The sequence below is a fragment of the Pteropus alecto genome, unplaced genomic scaffold, assembly GCF_000325575.1.
Source record: "Pteropus alecto unplaced genomic scaffold, ASM32557v1 scaffold76, whole genome shotgun sequence".
Taxonomy (NCBI): Eukaryota; Metazoa; Chordata; class Mammalia; order Chiroptera; family Pteropodidae; genus Pteropus; species Pteropus alecto.
The window spans coordinates 3664568-3688688 of NW_006443138.1; the positions used below are offsets into that span (position 1 = coordinate 3664568).

Genomic DNA, 24121 nt, shown 5'->3' on the forward strand with positions numbered 1-24121 from the left:
AAGCGATCTAGTGATAAAAGGCAACCATGGTGCCTTAGGCCACACCTAAGAGACGAGAGGAGTTTTAACTATGAATAAAAATCAGAATTTTAACTATTACACAGATGTGGATATTTTAATTACTGAAATGAGAATAATCTTAGCACTAAAGTGATCGGAGGACGTTTTATTATCTCCAGCTGACCAGAGAAATAGAGAAATCTCAGGATCTACCTGAGGATTCATCCAAAGGCCCAAGGAGAAAGGAGCCCCCATGGTAGGTCTTCAGGGGGTGCTGTGAGAAAGATTGCTCTATGTGATTATACACAGTGGCATTTTGTTGATTCAGTATAATAGTTTCGATCTCTTAGATCCTTATATTAGAATTTTAAGAGCCAAAGAGGGGTTGGCATAGTTTCCACTGTAACGTTAGCCAACCTCACAGTCTTTCTGTTTTACCCACTTGAAACATGCCAGAATATTAGGACAAATCTGAATGTTCCTTTATTACTTTTTAATTATTATGTATTACATATTAGGTTTCTCCTTCCTAAGAATTATTTCCTATAAATTCTTTAGTACTTGAAATTCCTCTTCCTAAATGCAAACCTACTTAATGATAATCACTCTCTTATGAGAGCACAGGGAATGACAGTACTTTATAGTTAAAATAAACGGTTATGGGGCAGATGTGAGCAGACACCATAGTCAGGCTGATTCATTAAAAAAAAACAAAGGCACATTAAAGCTGAATCAACTGTCATCTTTTAGTGATGACTGTTGATCTGATGTGATGAGAGAAAGTTCACGCACGTGGATGGGCTGATTCAGCTCCCGGATGGTCTGGAACATCGTTAACTCATACAGACTGATTCTGCCCCTGGTTCAGACGTCTAAGCCTTTGTTCTTGGGGCTCAGAGGACAGCTTTGAAGTTCAGGATAAAGCTCTTCTAACACACCATTACCAAAGAATAACCTTTTGATTATGATCTCATGAAAGTATAATCAATAACTTACATAAGTTAAAACCATGGCAAACAGTGACGGTCCTGTAATTGGACCTTTATGAATTCCATATGTTAACAATCTCTGTATTAGCTAGCTAGCAGTCTTGCATAATACATATATATCTCTTCCCCAAACATAGCCGTTGAACTTTCTTAAAAGGCTATGAAACTTTTCACAGCTACTGTCAGCCTTGAACTCTTCAGGCTCCTAAGCTAGGGTGTGAGTACCTAATGGGCAAGATTTTGGGAAAGCTTAAAAGGATAAATATCTCCCCCAAGTCCAATAGATACTCGTTTGTGTAAAGCAATCTAATCAAAGCCAGTAACTTTTTACTTAATTTTGTGGCTTGTGTGTTTTAAAAAATATATCAGGGAAAAAAAGGACTTTTCCAACAAATCATTGCTAAAAACATAAGTGGAAAATATATTTATTTAGCAAAGGCATACTCTCATGGGAGGTTCTCAGATGACTGGGACCTGGCAGGGAAGCGATTATGTCATTATCTGCATTATCTAAAATTTGTATAGACCCCCCCCACCTCAGCTAAATTATATTTTTACTAAATTTAAAATGTGGATGTTTAGTGTAGCTTACTGGCTTCACTTTGGGAAGAAGAGTAATAAGCATGCAAGAGAATATTTAGGAAGAAAAGTACCCAGTCCAGGCCCACATGGTTAAAAACAAAAACAAAAACAAAAACCAACAGAGTTTTCTGATCTAAGAGGACAAAGAAGTCTGAATTGAAGGAACACAATGACAGAATGAAAGCTACCTCTCCAAAATTAGTCTCATCTTTTTTAACTAAACATCAGATCTTTAAAGTGAGATGAGTAGATAAAGCCAAAAGCAGTAAGTAATAAGGGGGCACATCAAAGGAGTTATTTTTGCATCCTGGCCCCGCCCTCACAACTAGTACTACCTGCAGCGTGGTGTCACCTTATTCAGTCTTGTTATCTGTTACCATGATTTTATTTTTTTCCTTTTGGAACATGTTTGAATGTTGCCAAAGCTGATTTCCAGCAAATTTATCTAACACATGGCATTAAGGAAGATTTTTACACACAAATTTCATAGCTTTAGATTCCTTAGTTTAAACTATCACTGCTAAAGTAATCATTGTGACTCTACTGTCACTATATAGAACTTCTCCACATGTAAATGTGTTACTAGCTTTCAAATTAAAATTTTAATTATAAGCTCACAATGCATTCATTGTACTCACCTACATCAAAAAAGTGATATTTGGCCCCATATCCCTTCCATTTGATTTTAATTCCTAAAGTCAGAGACCACAACAATCTACAAATCTATTTTCAATTGTCCAATTTCATGTTATAAAAGTAATTCCAAATGTCTTGCACACACACAAAAGAAAAGATGATCAAAGACTAGTAATACCAAAGAGAAGAAGGATCAGGCTTCTAACATCTACAATGTGACTGTTCTTTAAGAATATGTCAGAGAACTGGATTTGGTCCCCGGTTGTGACAGAGGATAACAGGCTACATAAAGAGGAAAAGAAATAGACCAATGGGAGAACTGGATGTATGCAAATCAGCAGGGCTGATATAATCTGAATCATGATTTGTGTGAATGTGTGGAAACTAAAAGGCATTGAGAAGTGAGTCTCCTGTATTCATTCCCCCCCCCCTTTTTTTTTGCCAAAAAAAAAAAAGATAGCTCTGGAAATTATAGACCAGTTTGCATCAGCATCTATTTTCATGGCTCTTTTAATACTAGAAGAATAACCTAGATATCAACGCTGAGTTCTAAGAAGCAAATAGTGCCTGACTAAATTAATGTTCTTCCTCAAAAATAAAAAAATAATAAATAAAAAGAACAATAGAGAGAGCCGACTTCTATTTCAAAATCACTATTGATTCCTTCGAATAATGGAGAAGTTCAGCCTTTGCCCATACCTTATGGGATGGCTAAACAAAGCATAAACCTACATCAGCCTGGTGTACATACTGGGTGGTGTTTCATTCAGATTGGTTTTAGAAACCAGTCTATTAGACATCCTTATTAGTGACTTTTACAAACAAAATGTGAGGGCGCTCACAAAAGCCGTAGCCTTTCTTAAATTAAGTAGGTTTTAATACTCTGAAAGACAGAAGTATACAAATGTTCTTAACCAATAAAATAGGAAGACACTAAAACTAGAATAAAATTTGCAAGGACAAAAAGCCAACCACATAATAGGTTACATAACAGGAAGCATAATGGAGCAACTTAGACTAGGCAAGTCAGATCTGGAAAATCATTTTATAATATTATAGTTTACGACGAGCTGAATATGAGTTAGCAATTTTATGCTATATGGAAAAAGTTAGCTTGATTATGAAACTTGTGTGTAAAATTCTTCCTTAATGCCATACATTAGATATAATACGAATGTCTATTTTAAATGATATGAATGAATCAGAAGGATTCAGAAAAGCATATCAAAGTTTATTAAAACCATTTAAAAAGCCTTATGAAGAAGTGTTTTTGAAAATTAAGTATTCAGATTAATCACTTTTCCAAGTTCATTGTTAGCTATAGTTCTTGATGGGTTTCTTTTTCTCTTTTTTTTACATATCATTCGGGAAAACCAGTATTACTTTGATGTAAATGAAGTTTTGGCTGTTCTTTTCAAGTCTTAAAAGGCATAACAAAAAGAAATAAGATTTCATGTAGCAGGGAAGATTCTGGATGGAGAGAAGGTGTGGGCCATCAACATGATGAAACACTGGATAGCCAAAGTGATGGCTGAGTTCTTACAGAAGGAAGCTAGAGATCCACTCTGTATGAATCCTGTTAGATACAGAGATCCTTTCCCGCCCTGCTAATCTAAGGTTGACCTTACGAGATCCTTGTTTCTATTTTGTTTTGTTTTCATTCATTTTGTTTTTGAACAAACTCATGGTTGCCAGAAGGGAGGGCAGTGGGGAAAAGGGCAAAAGCGGTGAGAGGGATTGAAAGGTATTAACTTTTAGTTATAAAATAAATAAGTCACGGGATGTAATGCACAGCATAGGTAATACAGTCAATAATACCATAATAACTTTGTATGGTGACAGATGGTTACTAGATTTATTGTGGTGATCACTTCATAAGGTATATAGGAGTCAAGTCACTGTGTTGTACAGTTGAAACTAATATGCTATATGTTAACTATATTTTAATTTTTAAAAATTCACAAGTAGCCTCCCTGTCAATATTCCCTCCCCATTCCTCCTGCTCTGGACCAGTACATTATCTACTTTATTTTTCCTATTCTTCTAATTTCTAAGCTTTACCATTTGTTCATGCTACTCTGTATCACTCTTCTCATTCACTCCAAAATCACTTTGTTCTAAAAAAAATCGAATCCTTCCTTAACAGCTCTTTCTGAATTATCTCCCTCCCGGAGAGTAAATATTTCCATAGAACTCTTTCCATCATCCTTTTTTAGAATCGACTTGGCATTTCCTCTCATGTATTTTTGTCTTTAATGTTTTGCCTCAATTTTCTTTGGTTGTGCCATATCACTTTGAGTAAAATTATTAGAGGAAATTAAAGCAATAGGAGTTCTAGAACCCTGGGGGGAAATCATATTCATTAAATGGAAGAAAGATAGAAAGAGAGAGGGGTTGTAATTTTAGAATCAGTGGATTCTAGGAGATAGAACCCTTTTCTAAGAAAGAACCAATGTTCAAAAGTGAATTAAGAGAAGGACAACAGGACATAAGGGTCAGCATATGTTGTGCCAACATAATATCTTTCTTCCTCCATAGGCAGTGGATAAAAGGAAAAACCAATCTATAAACCCAGGCTTTTAGAAACAGATAAGCACAGGGTCAATCCAATTTTTCAAAGTCATGCAAAAACAACGCCATTTTCAAAGATTGATTGATCTATCTATCTATCTATCATCTATCTCCTGGAATGGAGTATGAGGAATAGAATATATTCTGATTATTAAACACTTCCCAACTCTTGTTTAAAAATTTGTATCTGTAATTCCTTTTGATGCTGCTAGAGTTTCCACATTAAGGGGTCTCAGAGAGCTTTGCAAATATGTCAGTCTTCACAAAGCCTGTCTAAGGTAAAATGGCAGAACAAGATGCTTTAGAGCTGGAAAAATTATAGGAGATGATGTGGGGAGGTTACATTATATTTCCAAGGCCCATCCATCAGGACTGGCTCAGCATCTTTCTATAAAACCACAGTGCCTCCCTATCAGCCATTTCTATTATGCTAATGTTGAAAGTAAAGAGAAATAACCCAACACTGTTTTTAGCATGAGAATTGGGTAACTACCTTTGTTAAATATCTACTATGTCCTGAGCACTGTGCTAGGTGAAATGTATCCCAGCCAGAAACGAGCAGTGCCTGTAATCAGCTCATCCAGCTACCGCCTCAAAATTGAACAAAATTGAAAGCGAAACAGAGAGGATGTATGCGTTGTATGTGTGTGTATGTGTGTGTGTTTATTAGACTGGATAACATAATAACATCAACAGACTTCCTCATACTCCATTCCAGGGGAAAAACTGTAAGCAAGTCTTTCTTTCCACATTTTATGGGACCATTGAATTGTGATGCGGTGATGTGCCTTCTCACAGTCGAAGTTTCAGACTGAAACAAAGTGGAAAGCTGTGCTCTGGCTGTCAGAAGATATGTGCTCTTTTCCAGCTCTCTTGCTAACTCTCTCTGTGATCCTCAGAAAGTCAGTCATCATCTCAGGTATTGGGTTTTCTCACCTTAAAAATTAGGTGGTTGAAGGCATTGTTAACATTCCTACTCTTCTAAGAGTTTATGATTCTAAGTGGAGGCAGCCCTTGACAAATTCTTCCAAAGTTAACACAAAGTCCTGAACATTTGTGAAGAACAGTTTATTCTTTTTTATTATTATTAAGTTTATTGGGGGTAACAATGGTTAATACAATTATATAATTTTCAGGTGTACATTATAATTTGACATCTATATATTCTATTGTGTGTTTACCGCCCAAAATCCAGTTTCTTTCAGCTACCATATATTTGATGCCCTTTACCCAATTCACCCTCCCCCTGCCCGCTATATTTGACCCCCTTTACCCCGTCTACTTCCCCCCTCCCCGACTCCCTACCCTCTGGTAACTACTAGTCCATTGTCCATGTAAGAACAGTTTATTCATCACAGATAACTAGGTAGAGAACTGGGCTCAGTAAAGACTTAGTTCTCAGTGTTAAAGTCTTAGTATATTAGTTCTGTGCTCTTAGTGATCTAAGACCTAATGAGTTATCGATCTTCACAGAAACATATGCAAACCTGGAAATGTGCCACATAGGTGCCTTTGGAGGCATGCTTTTGCCTTTATCAATTTCTGATATATATTCAAAATGCAGAGATACATTTCGATAACCAATTGATGAGATTATTTAGAGCAAGCCAGCTGTATGGTTGAGAACAATTTCCCTCCACCAGACCTGCCTGTTCCTCTGTTTGCTTCACATGTTCACCATAGGAGAACATGAGGGTTCCTGTCTTTGAAGTGGTTGTAGATGATGCTCTGCAGCAGAGAAGCCAGCAGTTTATAAACAATAATTTGTGTCTACCCACCAGGCTTTCTTTTTGTATCCCTTGAAACATTTTATTCCACAGAGAGCAAATTCGGCAGAAGTTAACAGACATTTCAAAGGCTAAAATGCAGTGTTGACTCAGATATCAAGACTGCTGGTTCAAGTGAATCCAGCTCTTAGGCTGCCTGAGTACTTTCTCTTAAAGACTCCCCCATATCTTCTCTTTCCCCTTCTTCCACTTGGATGTACAGCTCTGGGAGCTCTGATTAGCAAATTAATTTTTCTTCCCCTTTACAAAACACCCATAAGAGTATATTTATTTGCTCAGAGTTCCCTTGTTTTGATAAATGTAGCAAATACACCATTCTTCCTCTTAGAAAGTGCTACGTTCTAGCTTCTGATGACAGCATCTCTCTGGCTTTGAAGTTGATGTACTTGCTAATCCCTTTCTGCCTTGTCCCTCTGAAAATAGAGGAAATTACACCACTGGGTGCTGAAAAAATAAATTACTTAATATATAACAATTTAAAGAATATATGTGCAAAAATAAATGTTCTGATCACTGTGATCTCAAAATATTTCTGGATAAATATATCTACATTTGTGTATGAATGTGTAGAGAAACTTATGTAAATATTTATTCATATTCACTTAAAATTAGTTAAAAATGTGTTTCCTTGCTATGTTAAAAAAGAATTACCTATTGTATCCTTTAGAAATCGCTCACTAGTTTTGTATTTGTAGACTAGAAGTATAATTTATAATTATCTACCTGAAGAGTCCTATGTTCACAATTAATAATCATCCTTACTCAGAGCTTTTTACCTTCATGGACCTCAACATCTCTGTACAGAAAGGGAGAAAAGCCACTTACTGATCCCCCACTGCCCCCTGCAGTATGAAATTCCCACTGAGAGGAATCTTTCAGAACTTAACAAAAATGCAGGCATGAATCAACAACCATCAGTACCACTTGGAAGGCTTCATTTGGTGGTTTAGAAATAAGCACCACCACCCCCCCCAACACAAAATACTAAGAAGTACATCTCTGCATAATTCTGTTAGGAATATGGAGTAGCCGTGACAAGCCATTCAGCAATAACGTATGTGCCAAGAGCCTGTACAATGATCAGATGCTTCGACTCAGAAGTTCTACTTATGGAACTCAGTCCTCAGAAAATAACCCTAATATGGAAAAAGTTTTATGCATCAAGTTGTTATTCACAGTGTTATTTATAACAGTCGAAAATTATCTAAAGACAATCTAAATAGGAAAATGTTTAAATAAACCACATTATATTGTGTAGCCATTAAAAAATCATGTGTATAGAATGTGTAATAACATGGGAAACTGTCCACTGTCCTTAAGCAAACAACAAACAAAAGAAGACACAAATTGTTACTTCAGTGGAAAAACACTAGGTGGAAAAACACTAAAATATTAAAATTTTCTTATATGAGTTAACCTATATATGATTTCCCCCTCTCCCATTCTCCTTTTTTCTTGTATTTTTCAAAAAAATTTAGAGGGTATACTAGTTTATGATGGAAAAAAGTAATGAACTTAAAATAAAACTCTGTAAGGATTCATAAAAAGAAATAGTTATACCCAGGAAATTAAGTATTGCAAACTCTAATGAAGTCCAGTTTATGTTCCTCAGTGAGTAATAGGTTTTGCAAGTTATAATTACTACAAAGACAGCTCAAAACATGAAAAGCTCAATTTGTAACAGAGAGACAAAATCTCAGAGTTGATTCCTTAGTTCTTTGTAAAGAACGAAGACAGAAATAACTGTTATAAGTATCTAGAAAGGAGCTACTATTTGGAAATGGTCTTAAAGGGTAAATATTAGTAATATAGCTGTCCTGTCTACCTGCCTCAGAGTGTAACTCCTAAGGTCAGTTTATTAATTAAAATGAATGGGCTGAAACCAAGCTAATAAGAAAACCAGATAAAAGTTGCCTAAAATAGATTTTAGTCAATTTTATTAGCATTCTTAAGGCAAACAGCATTTTGAAAAGTTAATTCTGCTCAAAGCTGGTTTTATTTTTTGTTACAATTAACATATTATCCAAGTGTTTTTTTTTTCCTATGATTTGAATTCAAACACAAAACCAAGAACAATGCGGAAATGATGACTTGTAATAAATCACAGACCTTTCAGAACTGAAAAGAACTCCCTTATTTTACAGATGAGAAAGAAAATGAAATACTTGTCTGAGGTCTCAGATAGATGGTATGGGAGCCGGGCTGGAAGCCAGGCCTCCTCAGGCCAGCTCAGTGTGACACTGAGTTCAGAGAGTGGGACGCCATCACTTACAGTGGAATTTGGGCATCCTGCCAGCACACTCCCCAGCCTGGGGTCTGGCAGCCTCCCTTCCTTCGGCCTCATGGCTCCCACTTAGCACTAACAGCTCATTAATACAAAAGGAAGAAAAGACCCTACTTTTTCAGTGTCTATTATGTGTCAAGTACTTTGTACACATTATGCAACTGCATTTTGCTGCCACTATAAACAATAAATTAATTATTTTCTTTTAGCACTTGAAGAAACCAACGCCCCTAAGAGTTTAAGCTGATCAAAGTTTGGCCAGTGCTACCATTGGCTTCTTTGATAGTAACTGCTCCCACTGTTAAGCAGCTAAGACAGAAAACATGGTATATTAGAGTTCTCTCGAGAAAATGAACCAATAAGATGGATGGATGGATGGATGGATGGATGGATGGATGGATGGATAGACATGCAGACAGACAGACAGATTTATTAATTTCAAGGGATTGCTTCACATAATCATGGAGGCTGACAAGTCCCAGGATCTATAGTCGGCAAGCTGAGGAGAGCCAGTGGTGTAAGTTCTAGCCTGAAAGCAGGCAGGCTCAAGACTCAAGAAGAGCTAGTGTTTCAGTTGAAGGCAGTGGGGCTGGAGAGTCTGCCTTTTTGTTCAATTCAGGCCTTCAACTGATTGAATGAGACCCACACACAATGTGGAGGGCCACATGGCCTCGTCTACCAATTCAAATGTTAATCTCATCCAAAATGCCTTCACAGATACATCCAGAATAATGTTTGACCAAAAGTCTGGGCACCTTGTGGCCCAGTCAAGTTAACACATAAAATTAATCATATCACATCATGTTCTCCAGTATGTTCAGGGCCTGGACTATGGGGAAGCAAGCAAGGCACCAAGAGTGAAAATTTATAGAAGGCCCACTTCTTGATTCACACAGGTACTCTGGGTGCCTCACTTGTCTCACACTAGTCCTGGCCCTGTGTCCCTCTCAAAAGGATAGATTCAATCACCTCTCTTAATTTGAAGTGTTTTATATTGGGACAACTATTTTTACAATACCATTCTAAAAGAGTCTTGGGTATGTAAAGTTTCTCATGGAATTGATGACAAAAAATATTTGAAATACCATGTATGAAAACAGATGAAGGGTAATTATTTCTATGCTTACTATGGAATGGAATGGTAATCCACTTATATTTTCCATTGTGTTTCCTTATAATTTAAATAGTATTTATTGAATAGGCCCTTATTTATTTTTATTGAAAGACAAAAGCATTTCTATGAAATCATAAACACAAATCTTTTGTATATCGTAGGAAAATGCACAGCTATTAAAGATCAGGTTTGAATTATTTTACTTTTGGCTAAAGGCTACTCATTACAAATTATGTTATTCCTCATATTTAGATATCTACAGTTTCATTAATGGATGATTTTTCACAGTTATTGGGAAGATCAAATGAACCTAATGAGATAATATAAAGTAAAGCATGTTTTAAAATATTAAGTGCAATAAAGAAAGGTGTTACCACTGTTAGCACAATTATAGGACAACCTCTTACCTCAATTCAAGAGAGCTGTACCAAGTTATACTCTCTCCCTCAGTTATAAGTAAATGTTTTCTCAAATCCTAGACAACAAAGGACATGTAATGACTATCCAAACTCAAGTCTGCAGATATCCAAGAAATCAGATAAGTTTAATGATTAACTTTGAAGACTGAAAACATTCAGCTAGTCTAGAGTAAAGTGGATTTTATATTAGTCCTATCTGGCTTCTGAACTATATCTTGACTTAAATGATTTGATATTTACCTTGTAAGGTAGGACTCCCTAAATGAAACTCTTCTTTAAAAATTGATTTGGATGGACAGATTGGCCTACTCTTTTAAAACATAGAGGTGAAATAATACATATATACACACACACACACACACACACACACACACATACACACATACATACATACACACATATAAACACACACACACACACACACACACACACACACACACACACACACCCCTACTTTGGCATCGGACCGCCAGGGTTCAAACTCCAACCTCTACAGTGACTAAGATATCATCTCGGGCAAGTTACTTAACTTCTCTGCATTTCAGTTTTCATATATGCTTAATGGAGATAAAAATAGTACCTTCAGCACATAGATTGGTCCAAGCATTAAATAAGATAATCTGTGTAAATTACTGAGAAGAACTGTTGGCACACAGTAAATGTCCGATAAATGTCAGTTTAAATCACATGACATTCAACCATTTTGACTTGGAAATCACCATTTCAAGTGAGTAGACCTAATATTTACCAAAGCCATGCTATTTTAACCTCCTCTAACAGTATAAGCTTGCATTGGTCAGGGTCCTTAGCTAACTCATGCTCCACAGCACACAGTGTGCATGAAATAAAATGTCTAATAGATGCAGATTCAGGAAAATCTCAGTTTCAATGAGTTCAAGTTGCAATTGCATCACGGATTCTGGAGTTAGACCACCTGAGTTTAAATCTTGACTCTATTACCCACTAGTCGTGTGACCTTAGGCAAGTTGCTTAACCTTCTGTGATCCAATTGCCATTTTTGTAAAATGGAAATATGAGTAGTGCTTATCTCATAGGGTTGTTGTGAGAATTAAACTAGATAGTGATGAAAAGTGATTAGCACAATGACTGGCACGTAGAATATGCTTAGTAATTGTTAGCTATTTTCCTCTTTTTATCTTTTTCTCTTCCTTTTTCTTCTCCTCCTTCTTCTTTACCACTCAAGATTTATAGACCAAAAACCGACTGCACTATTCTCGAAGAAAGTTAATCTCCAATTTAGCAATGAACTCTTTTTTTAAAATCAGACTATAAAGTACTAGTAAATTTTATTTGACAAATTCATACTTTTAATAAGTATTTAGGAGTCAAGGTTAAAGAAATGCAAAACTGCTTATGCGAAGTAGCTTAAGAAACTGGAGATGTTGGCACAGAGAAAAGACTGCAGAAGGGATATGAGCTGTCCTCAAATGTCTGGTTGCCAATCAGAGAGAGGTTAAAACATACTCCCATGAGCTGCAGGAGTCAGGGAGAGGACTAAGGCTGGGAATTATAGATGTGACTAGGCATTTCAGTGGAGCCTCAATTGGAATTTGTGGTTCAGCTGTGTCTCTGGTGGTCTGTGGCACCTACTGGTGTGCATGGGATTCAGGGGACCAGCTAATAGAGTCTGTTTATGCAGTTGCCTGGGGAGTAAGGGGCTGGAAGGTAGAGATGTGTATTTGTACTAAAAGATTCTAAGGCTCTAAGGACCAGACCTAACTTCTGTAGGGACATGGGCTACAGGAATGTAATGTTGATGTCTTCAGTTGGAGTCAGGGTCTTAAGTCATGCTGCTTTAGTTACCAAGTGATAAATTCAATTTCTAAGAACTCATAGAAATAGCTGAGTTTTGCTAGAAAAGAAGTAGGGGTAAATGAAACAGAGGCCTACATCAGCAATCGAGGGGACACATCAGCCAACTTTAAGGTATAAATGGAAGGTACGACTCTCCAAATGTGAGTCCTGAGACTGGTAGTCTTGGGATAGTCAAATTATACTGGGCAGGCAGATTCTGACCCATTATGAAGAACAACTTTATATGAGTAATACAATCAAAATTATTAAATAAGATTTGCCTTATAAGTTCTTTGCCACTGAGCATGAGAGACCATAATTCATTGATGCTTCAAAGAAAAGTTGGGCTTGATGGGGTGGATGAATTCTGGGATCTCTTCCAACTACTATTGTGTGACATCTAAAGATACAGCTAGAGGAAGGCAAAGAAAAAATTGGATGAACATGGAGAAATAACTTAAACCTTGACTCCTGCATGAAATCGAGCAACTGTTTAATAGGAAGAAACAGGTGACTGGTATATAATGAAATCATTCACATTTTTAGTTATTAAGGTTTTCTTTCAGTTTCATTGAATTTGAGACAGTTTATTTTCTAAATTACAAAATATATTAATGGTCTATTGAAGTAAGTTACATAAAGATCACAGTACCCCCCAAATTGGCCTCTTAGCATCTCCACAGCCTTAAAAAATGTTGAAGTGGAAAAGTCCACAAAAACTTAACTTTTACATTGCCATCTACTGGCTACTATTATAAGTGACAGAAATAGAAATACATCTCAAATCCTAATCAAGTTTCAGCTGGAAATAAGAATTTTGACTGAACTTATAAATGATAGAAATCAAATCACTTCACTAAATACTGAAAAGCCAAATATCTGAGTAATTTTATAGGTCTATTGAAGATTTATCTAATTATTGCCTTAAGTAGGAAATGTCCTACTTGAACTTGACTTCAAATGTGAATCCTCCCAGTGGTACATCCACAACTAGCACTGAAATAGCCCTTAGAAACCAGGCATCATAATAAGCTATACAATGAAAGTTTATTCAAGCCCATCTTCAGCTCCCATAGACTGTTTCCTCAAGAGTAGTTCTAGACATTTAACTTGGGAGAGCTGACTCACTCTGTCACCTAGTGGTATAGTATCCTTTGTTGTATTCATTTCCAAAAAAATCCAAGAGGAAGGCAGAATACATTAGGCCAAATTATCTCAAGCACATAAAGGCATAAAGTTAAGCAGAGAAATTGTTCCAAATGTGCATGTCTTAGGTTTACGTTTTCAGGCTATACCCTGAAGAACACCAGGAACTCTATGCAGGTAATTTACCCCTTTCCCACAGAGTTAATGCTCCCTCTGCAGTACTTTCATAGCACCTTGTTCCTATTACAATTATAACACATTTAATATTTTATTATTATTTTGGTTCATATCTGTTTCCACACTAGACTGTAAACTCCTTGAGGGCAAGCTTCATATACGATTTGCATTTTTTTTAGCATTCAGCATAAGCTTTGGCATTAGGTAGGCCCTCAATAAGTATTACGAGGGAGAGAAGAAAGATCCAAAGTCTCCAAAATCAGTATTTCTATTCTATACCTAATGTCTTAGTTCTAGACTCAAGTTTTCACATGCACACCAGACCGTGTCACCTGAATGTTCAGCAAAAATTAATGTTCAGCTGTTTCCAAATGGACCCCACTTTCTTTGTACCTCAAACAGTTTTGCTCTTGCTATTGTAAATAATGTCTCAGTTAAGACACAACTATCTGCCCAACCATCTCAGAGTCATCCTCTACTCCCTCATTTCCATAATGCCCACATTCAATAAGTTGTGTCAATTACAGAGACATACTGCTGGAGTTTGCTCCTTCCTCTCTCTCCCACTGCCTGCCTTAGTTCACTCCCTTGTCATCTCTTGAGGTATCTTAAATTACTTCCTAATTGGCTTCTACTCCTCAGCCAGGTACCCCATCATCTATCCTCCATCTGCCACCAAAATCGTCCTTCGTATAGATATAACATTATCACCTATTTTTAAACTCTCAACGGCTCCCCATTTTCTATAAGACAACTAGGCATACACAGAATTCATCATAATCTTCCTAAACTTCCTTCCTTCCACACATCAAGGCCTAGTCTTAGGCACCATTAGCCTTTCCCAGAATGCACTTTCACAACTTCTTTGCCTCCGACTTTGATAGCCCTTCTTCCTGTGCCTTACTCCTGCCTCAGCTGATTAAATAGCTTCATGCATGTCCTTCAAGTCCCTGTTCAATTGTTTCATCTTCTCTGATGAAGTTGTCTCCCTACTTCCTCAGCCAAAATTAGCTGCTTCCTCCTCTGTGTTCCCAGAGCACCCTCTGTGTTCATACCTCTATTTAGCACTTATAAGAGCAAGGGCTTTGAGTCCCAACTGCCTAGGTTTGGATCCTAGTCCTACCTCTTATCACCCATTTCCTTTGCTATTCTGTGCCTCAGTTGCTTTATCTATCAAATGTGAATAATAATGGGACCTACTTAATGTATTCATTCCTTCAACAAATAGTTATTGATTGTTTATTGTGTGTCGAGAGCTGTTCCTGGAGCTACATGGTTAACAGGACAAAGTCCTTGCTCTCATTAAAATCAAATATTATCATTATATTAAGTCCCATAAAAAATATACATCAGAGAAGGAGACTCAGAGTGATGAAGAGAGGGTGGTTATTGTTTTAGAGAGGGAAATCAGGGAAAGTCTCTTAGAAGAGGTGACATTTGATGAGACATGGAAAAAACGAGAAAGTAAGCCACATAGAAATCTGACAGGAGTGCATCTAGGCAGAGGGAACTTCATGAGCAAAGGCCCTGAGGCAGGAAGGAGGAGCTTGGGGGTAGGGGGCAGAAAGGCTAACAAGGCTACCGCCAAGTTAGTGAAGCAGAGAGTGGAAGAAATGAGGTTCTCCTTCTCTCTAGCACCAAGTCTTTCAGATTGTTATCTCCTAAATGTTTCCCCTGACCTTTCTCCTTACAGTCAACTCCCCTCAGAGCTATCCTCCGTCCTGCAAACAAGATGATCTAAATATGTAAGTCTGATCCCATTGTTCTCTGCTTTATACTTTTCCATGGATTGACTCAACATTGTTTATAGAGTAAGTCCCAAATGCCTTAATGCTGGAGAAAGTCCTTTAGGACCTAGCCCCTACCTACTTCTCTACTTCTTACCTACTACATACACTCCAGCCACACCAAAGTACTAGTTCTCCCAAATTATGTATTTCTGGGCTATATGCCTTGCCTCAAGCTACTTCTGTTCCCTAAAAACCATCCCCTCTTTCAGGTTTTTGCTTGGCTATCTCTAGTCAGACTTAGCTTGGAGTTACTTCCCTTCTGTGTGCTCATTATAACCTGAGAATGCCTCAGTTCTTCTACAATACCACTTAACAGGAATTATTAAGATGACCTATTTATATACATCTGACTCTTCGGTTAGCTTCTAATTTTCTCAAGGGTAGGGAATTGGTTCTTAATCATGTTTTGCCCCCAGGGCATGATCTGAGTTCTGGCAGGAGCAGCTAAGCAAGGACTGGGTTCATCTCCTTTCCAATGTTGCAGGCTAAGAACTTACTCCCTAATCTGTCTTTTAGTCCTAGACCCACATCACACAGCAGCCCAGTGATATTTTGTTCAGGTGAATGGGTTTCAAAAGATGCCTGAAAATTTCCAAGAGTCTTTAATTAAATTGGTCTATAAAATTAAAAAAGAAGACAAAATGTACAGCTCAGAAGGATAGACATCCATATGTCTATCTGAGAAAAACAGGGAAGAACAGAAGTTGTCCTGTGACTTTCGAGTTTTAACTAATAATAAGTTTCAAAAGAAAATAGAATACTAAAGAAGCAGGCTTATTTTAAATAAATCCATTTCCAGCATTCAACCTTTCATTACTTAAACGAAGGATCACCAGCCAACCATAATTTCTATACCTTTATTGTATTTCTCGTGATCGTTTAAAGGGTAGTATAGGAGTTAAGAATAGATGCTAAGTCAATTCTTTTTCAAATCGACACATTATTTTCCTTACTTAAATTTTGCTTTACATTAAGTTCCATATTATTTTCTTTACATTAAGTTCCATATTACTTTCCTTATTTAAGTTTTGCTTTACATTAAGTTCCATTAGAAAATTAAATATATTTTTTATTGTACAATGCACTAAAAAAAAAAGAAAGTCATTTTTTTTATAGTTCTATGTCCTAATCACCTAAAAAAAAATGAAACTGGAGCTGATGCTAATCATCACAAACTCTTCCAAAAGTTTAGTAAGAAAGAAGAGCTAAATAATGGTTGTGGAAAAGCCTTGGGACAAACTTGCAAGATATTGAGTTCATTCTTCTCACAGCAAAGAAGAGAGAAACCTCCTTTTTCTCCTCCCTCAGAACCCTTCTCCATTATTTGACCTTAATGTTTTCTCCATTGAATTTCCATTACCTCTCAGATGAGATACGAATCCCCTCATGGTTACCTAGAATATATCTTCCCCTTTAAGACCTCCATGCACTAGAACAGCTGAGCTCTCCACCTGGAAGTCATTTCCCTCCCTTGCCCATCTGATGAATGCTTGTGCATCCTTCAGGAATTAACTCAGACAACACCTGCTTAAGTGAGCTCAGTGATGAGCTCCTAGCTCCCTCCCTCCTCAAGGCAGGGAAAAAGAGTAGCCTGCTTTCTGCTCTCAGCCAACTCTATACTTTCTAACCTCATTTGGGTGAGCGTGATCAATATTTGTTTCTAGACTATGAGCTCCCTGGGGGCAGAGACCATGTTTAATCCTCTTTGTATGCTCGATGTGACTAGCTCACATGTCTGCATTTGTTGACTGAGTGCTTGAGGCAGAGAGAAATGCTACATGGGAGAACAACTCCCCATCTACTAAGGGTTCATGGGAATGTAACCTAGTTACTTCCATGTTGGCAAGTGGGGCAAGTTGGTTAAATTACTGCAGCAAAAGAAGGCCTAATCTGACAGTGCCTGCTTCCCCAGAGCTTCAGCTACAGGATGAAGGACACTTTCACTAGACTCTTAATCCCCAAAGTTTTTTCCTCATAGTACCCACCCTATTCATCGAGGACATATAAGTTAAATAAATTTAACCCAAAACAAAATGCTTTATTGAATATCATACCTTTCTACTTCACCACAGCAAAAGATTTTCATTTGTGCAAGCATTTTACAGTCAGGAATAAACAAGGAAGATAACAGTGAAGAGTTTGTTTACGCGCCTTTACACCACTGTGTAAGGAAGACGTAGTGGAGTTTACATTTATGCCATGTAAATTGCTATAGAACCAGATGTGGCTTACAAGGTACCTTGTAACTCATCTCCTTTAAGCAATAAAGCCTTTTTTTTTTTTTTTTCTGGCAAAAGCTTGAGAAACTTACTGCTGTTTTCTATCAGCAGATACAACAGATGGCTGGCACATGCCTGCTTTGCTAAATGAAATGGTTTCTCTGCAGAATTACTCTTTGATCCCTAGTGGCATGTCCACAACACCGCATTGCAAAACAACACAGCATAGCAGAATCTAAACATTAAAGGTTTAAAGCTGTGCTTTTGATATGAGTACCTTCTTTAAAAAGTCATGCCCACAGTATGTAAACATATTCACATTCCCACTTTGAAACCATGGAACGAAGGTCAAAAAACAAGGCATTTCCTCCATTTCAGTGACATAAAACCACCTCAAAGGTATGACGGGCAAACCCCAGGAGTGCGAAGGTATGCAGCCACTTGGGCTGTAACTACCAAAACAATCATAACTCCATTAGGAAAAAATGTGGACAGTATACATTAAGGGATTTAAATAATAATAATAATAAGTGTTACCATAACCTCAGAGTTGGAAGGAGGTGTTTAAGGGTATTTGGCAGCTCCTTTGAAGAGGGAGAGGAGGTACTTGAATTAAAATTCATTATTGTTTTTCTTCGATTGTTGTCAAGGGGAGAAAAGAAGGGGGGAAAAATTTAATACAGGTTTCTTTAACTCAGTCAGTCCAATGGGAAATTTGAGACTGCAAACTGCAACCAATCTAATGGGACTAGTGTTACATTATATAAAACACTACACTGCAAAAACAAGCTATCTGGAGCTTTAGGGACATTTTAATGACAGAATTAGATTATCCAATTGATATTACAGAAACATGTCAGTAGAGTGATTCTATTTTTTTTTAAGTTAGCAAAAATGTCAGTTAGTTGTCAGGAAAACAACCTGATTCTGACTTACTTATTTTTCCCCCAATGGTATTTTCCTCATTTGAAAGCTGAATTCGGGTACAACTGACAGGAATTGTTCACAAAGACACTACTGTCCAGGCAAAACTCTCAAGCTTTGCTTATATTTGCTTTTGTATTCTTCTTATTGCTATTATTTTTGGCAGTTTCCAATTATTCAAGAAGTTTTGTATTTAAATGACAAAGAGCTAGTAAGGATTATGAACACATTTATGATTAATCACACAAGTTGGAAAATATTTCACTTGGTACACTTGCCTTCAGCATATCTAATATTTCCTATTTTAATGGTTACACATAAAACAAAGAAGCATATTTCTGCAGTTTAACCCAATAAAATCAATTCTATAATATACACATGACCACCCACCTCAGAGCAGCAAACAAAATTCTCTTCTTCCTTTCCTGTATCCACAGAAACACTTTTAATTTTTGTTTTTAAATATCTTGAAATTGAGAAAAATTCAACTATATCACTGACTTCTAGTGGTTGTAAGAACTGCGACCAATATACATGATAAAAAGCTTATTCTAAATCTGGACCTGTTGATGCTGGTGGTTAGAGCTTGCATAGTAATCCAAGTGGTGGATTTGAAGTTAATATTGGCCAGTTATCTTCACCCAGAGAATTTCTATTCCATAGACATCAATTTCACCCCAACCCTTGCCAACCATCTCAGAAAGCCAGGCATTTGGTCACAAGGAGATGGGAAAACTCGTATAAATGGCTCAACGTAAATACATTATCACTGCTAAAAAGAGAGCCAACATAAAAAGAGATGCTCCATTAACTAAGCCCTAGATTCATAGTACCTTAGCATCGTAATTCAGGTGATAGAATATATTATAGTTATTAAGGTCAAGTCTCTATGATCTTTATAAATTTTATAAGATTTTATTAAAAACACATTTACTGGATGGTCTATATAAATAAAAAAATTTTGGCCTAATACCAAATTGGTTCATATGGAAATCAGCAGTGGTGTCCTAATATTAGAATTCAGATTTGTCTAACAAAATTTCTCATTAAACTTTTATTCGAAAGCCAGTAGGTTTAGAAAGGTTTATTTTCCAAATAAAAAATTTAATTAGTGTGTAGTTTAGAAAACTAAAATGGTTGCTCATGACCCCTACCTGTCTCAATTTAGGAAAAATTTAGTATAAGGAATGCCTCATTGAAAAACATCAACTGTTAAAAGTTATATACAGTAACAAGAGTATTTTCCCTTAATTACTAAAAGTCCTTTAAGCCTAAGCCTCTTTAGCAGAAATTCTTCTCTCATCTAAAAGCCTTGAGAAAGGGCATTTCAGAAAATGAGTATTTTAAATGGGAGATAGAGTCGAGACAGGGTTTTCTATGGAAAATGAGGATTTCAAGAAATAAAGAGGTCAATTTGATTTCAGGCAGGAAAGCCTTCTAAAACAGATTTTTAGGAATCTCCGAAGATACTGCTGACAATCCAACAAGCATTAGTGAATTCTTTGGGCTCCATAGTTATGATCAGCCATGAAAACCATGTTTTATCATTTCGTTGAGTGATGTGTAGTGTAAAAATAATACTAGATAACAAACATAAGTAATCTATAATACAGAATATCATACAATTTTAAACTTGAAAGCATAGCTTTTTACACACATTTAATGTAAAATGATTTTTTAAATTATAAATCAATCCACATTCATTGTGAAAAAAGCAAAATATAGTATATGTAGCTGTAACTAATGTTAACACCTTGGAAGATCAGACATTTATCAATTTTTTTCCTGTGTCTGCCTACATATTTTGTAATGGAATCCAACAGAATATACCATTATAGACTACTGACTTAATTTGTCATGAACATCTTTCCATGGCATTGAGTAGATGTCTAGAATATTATTAATGCTTCATTGTATTCTTCTACCACTGTCAATGGACCTCTACATTCTATCCATTTTTTTTTTCTTTTATAAATAGCACAATAAGGAATAGTCTTGCACCTAAATTTTTATCGTATTCATGATTATTTCCTTAGGACAAATCTCTGAAAGTAAAATTTCCCAAAGGATTTATTTCTAGCCCTTTGCCATCAGACTTGACTTGTCCTGCAAAGAAGGCTAACACGGGCATCGGCTACATACGAATATGCACAATTCATCACATACGAAAAACACTTTTAAAAAACTTGACCAACATGATGTGGAAAAATGAATCTCATTGTAATTTTTATTTGCATTTGTTTGAAATAAAAAATGAAAATTATTTTAAATGGCTACAAGAACACCTCAGGTTACTGGACTTATAATTTACTGGAATTAGATAACACCTACAGCCTCTACGAGGTCTTCAATCCTAAAGTTATTTTAGCTTTCTCCATGTGTTGCCAAAACTCTTAAATATTAAGTTTAAATTTTCATTAATCAGCTATGTATTTTGCTTCTGTTGAAATCTCTAAATGTTTGACATTATTTTGATGAAAAACTGATCATGGAATGAACTTTTCATTTCCATGTAGATGTTCTGATGTGGTTTGGCATTAGCCAGAGATGCCCTTCAAAATACCTAATTGGCATTAAAGTCATTATTTTTGCTGTCTTCAAACTTTCCATGCATTTTAAAAATTATGGTGCTAGAATCACATAACTTTATTGAGTAAAATGAGTCAAATTTAAATAATACTTTAAAAATCTTGCTGTTTGGCATTGTGAAGATCCTACCTCTTCACTACCCTCCCCTTAAGATAAACAGACACCCAATTTCACAGATACCTGTGGTAATCTATCCAGAGCAGACTGAGCACAGAGAGCAAGATAATTTAATTGAGGTGCTAATATCGTCCTGCATAATGAGATAATCCACATGGGTGATCAACACCCAAATAGGAGAGAAAAAAGATGCTAAAAGCTTCATTTCCATGCCAGTTCCACCATCTTCTCTAATCACCTACAAGAAATATTCCTGAGATCGTTATGCAATCCTATTTTGTACTCAACAATATGTCAATGTTTGCAAACACACACTATGCTATAAAGCAACAGGGTAGAAAATGTGGAATTTAAGCCTTTGCTTCAAATTCCATTCTTCAGAAGACAAACTCACATGGAAAATAAATAAATAGATAATAAATTAATATGACAATTTCTGCTTCTCCTACAGTTATCAAACCCTTTTCAGCGAGGCAAAGGTGCAAGTCAAGCTACCTTCTAATGGTTCTTATGAACCCATAAAAATATAGGTAAAGAATATGTTCTTTTTTTAAAACATGGAATTAATATTGATCCCATCTGACAGTGGTCAAACACAAGTAAACAGGTTCAAATGAAATGAAGAGGCAGTAATAAAAGGCCATTCATTGATTTCTTACTGGTTTCACAATATGCTAAAATTAATTGTCCAAAAAGTATCTAAAAAGAGAGAATTGTAGAAAGAAAAGGAGTCGCCTCCCTATAAAGCGGTAAGAGCCTCAGTGAACTTATCTGCAAAATGGGAGTATTAGAATAGATGACCTTCTTTTTATGAATTTCAGTGGATCCAAACCATCTTTTTTTGTTCAATAGTGGAAGTGTCAAAGGGTCTAGATTTCATCTACCTTAGAAAAGAAAGATGAGAGAACAGATCTGAAGGGAAAAGACAGCTAAAATGGTCATGCCCATGCTATAACAGTTAATTAAAGGGAACCAAAGAGATTTCTCAATTCAAAATAGTTACTTGTTACAAAGTGTTTTTTCTGAATTACATTCTTCATGAAAATATCCATTTAAGTAATTTTACAATAAAAAATACCTGAAAATGTTATTTTAATTAATATTACAATGATTTTCATAGTAGACATACTTTACCAACTAATGAGCAAAATAATTTACTTACCATTTGTCACTAGAGGTCATTTGATTAGAGGTCATTTTTATAACACTGAAACTGTACAAAAAGTAACATATAAAAGATGCTAATGTGCTAGAAAATAAAAGGAATGCTTCTTTATAAAAAATACATTGCAGGTTTTTTTCCCATATAAAAGTATTTAAATGGTAACTTAAAAAAATCATTAGCCTGCAACATTTTACAAATGTTCTTATATTTTTTGACTCTGTGGACTTCTACCAGAGATATACAGCATTCATATCATTCCGATGAATAACATTCAACATACCAATTTTTTCAAATATACAATGTCAAAAATACTTATAGACTTTAAAATTGGTTGTAAAGTATAAAGGTCACAAGTGATTAGTATATGCTATGGAAAAAAAGATTTTTTAATCTTATGTGAAACTTTAATAGCAATGACCACAGAAAGACATGATGTTGGTATTTGAGGTCTTTATATTTCCAGCAGCCTGAAGACACTGAGTCTTATCAAAATAGTGAGCTTAGGCACATTGCTTACCCTTTTCTTTTGGGAATCTCTAATTTATGTGACATATTTAAATACATGAGAGTTAATTCTTTATTTGGTTTGGAGATCAGATGAGAAATCACTCTTAAAAATTGTAAACATGCACCAGACTACATACTATACAGTATTATTTCTACTTGGCAGTAGGCAGTGGAAATATTAAAGGGTCATTTTCTCCACCCTTTCTGGTTATTAGAACTTACCTGCCCTGCAGCTTGCCAGGTAAAATTCATGGAATGGATATTGACAGGAATAGCTGGCATTCTCTGTTGTGCTTTTCTGAAATCATGCGTGAAAGGGGCCATTTTCCCCTCTGAAACAATCAAGATATCTTCTTCAAATCCTGGGTTTAAAAGAAATTAAAAAAAAAAAAATCTATCAAACCAGGTGAGCTTAAAAGAATCCAAATCAGCAACTGAGTGCAAAAAAGAACATTTGAGAATTAGTATGGATTATTTCTTTTCACAAAGCACCTGCCTTGGTACCAATTAATTTTCTCTGATTGTAATAAGCTGATGCCAACAGGCACATGGTTTTAGGGGCAAAGGAGTGGACATAGAGTTAACTGGTGCTTACAAATGCTGGGTCCACCTCAAAATGTAAGCTTATAGAAACTAGCGAGAGAACCACCAGAACACTAGATAGGATCAGGTTTCTTGAGAGAGACGTTTATATGCTTTCAGATAGAAAACGGCTAATTAGAAGGGGGAGCAATCTTCCTTAGAAATTAAGTTTTAAAAACATACAAAATGCATGCATCTCTCCTTTAATGGAAGAGCTGGAGAGCGAGTTAAGACGGTCAGGAGGAGGTGCCGGGCGCTGGAGCCTTACCTATGAGCACTCGTGCCTGGTGAGCATCGATCCATAGGTACAGGCTTTCCTCGCGCGGCTGCCCGACCTCCGCCCGCAGTACCAGCAGGCACGGGAGGATGCTCCAGAGCCGGAGCGTGGCAGCAAGGAAGGTGCTTCTCGGGGCCATGCTACTCCGGACTTCCCGGGTGGTGGCTTTCGCTGCCGAAACTCCTGCTGCACCTACCCAAACTGCAGACGTTAAGTTGTCCCTCAGCCGGAGCTGTTCTCTAGTAGAGGGCAGGGCGTGTAGTCTTCCGCTTGGGTGCCAGTGAGCCTGGGAGAGCCGAAGGAGGAGGGAGGGAAAAAGCGGGCGCCAGCAGGGCAAGAGGAGGGGGCACGGGAAAGAGAGGGGACGGCAGAGAAGCAAGACTGGCGACGCAGCAGAAGCCAGCACTCACGGCGAGGCCAACAGTCAGAGG

The 24121-nt window shown here is 36.6% G+C and overlaps 1 protein-coding gene across 1 annotated transcript in view; it reads right to left on the bottom strand.

Annotated features, from left to right (window-relative positions):
• WIF1 (WNT inhibitory factor 1) overlaps window positions 1-24071 on the bottom strand; it is a 60890-nt gene extending 36819 nt beyond the window's left edge. Inside the window, exons 1-2 of the mRNA XM_006923707.2 lie at window positions 23682-24071; window positions 23054-23193 (exon numbers count right to left, since the gene is read on the bottom strand). Coding sequence (XP_006923769.1) covers window positions 23054-23193; window positions 23682-23829 — 288 coding nt within the window. The 5' untranslated portion in view covers window positions 23830-24071. The remainder of the gene's footprint in view (window positions 1-23053; window positions 23194-23681) is intronic.
• Between the last annotated feature and the right edge of the window lie 50 nt (window positions 24072-24121).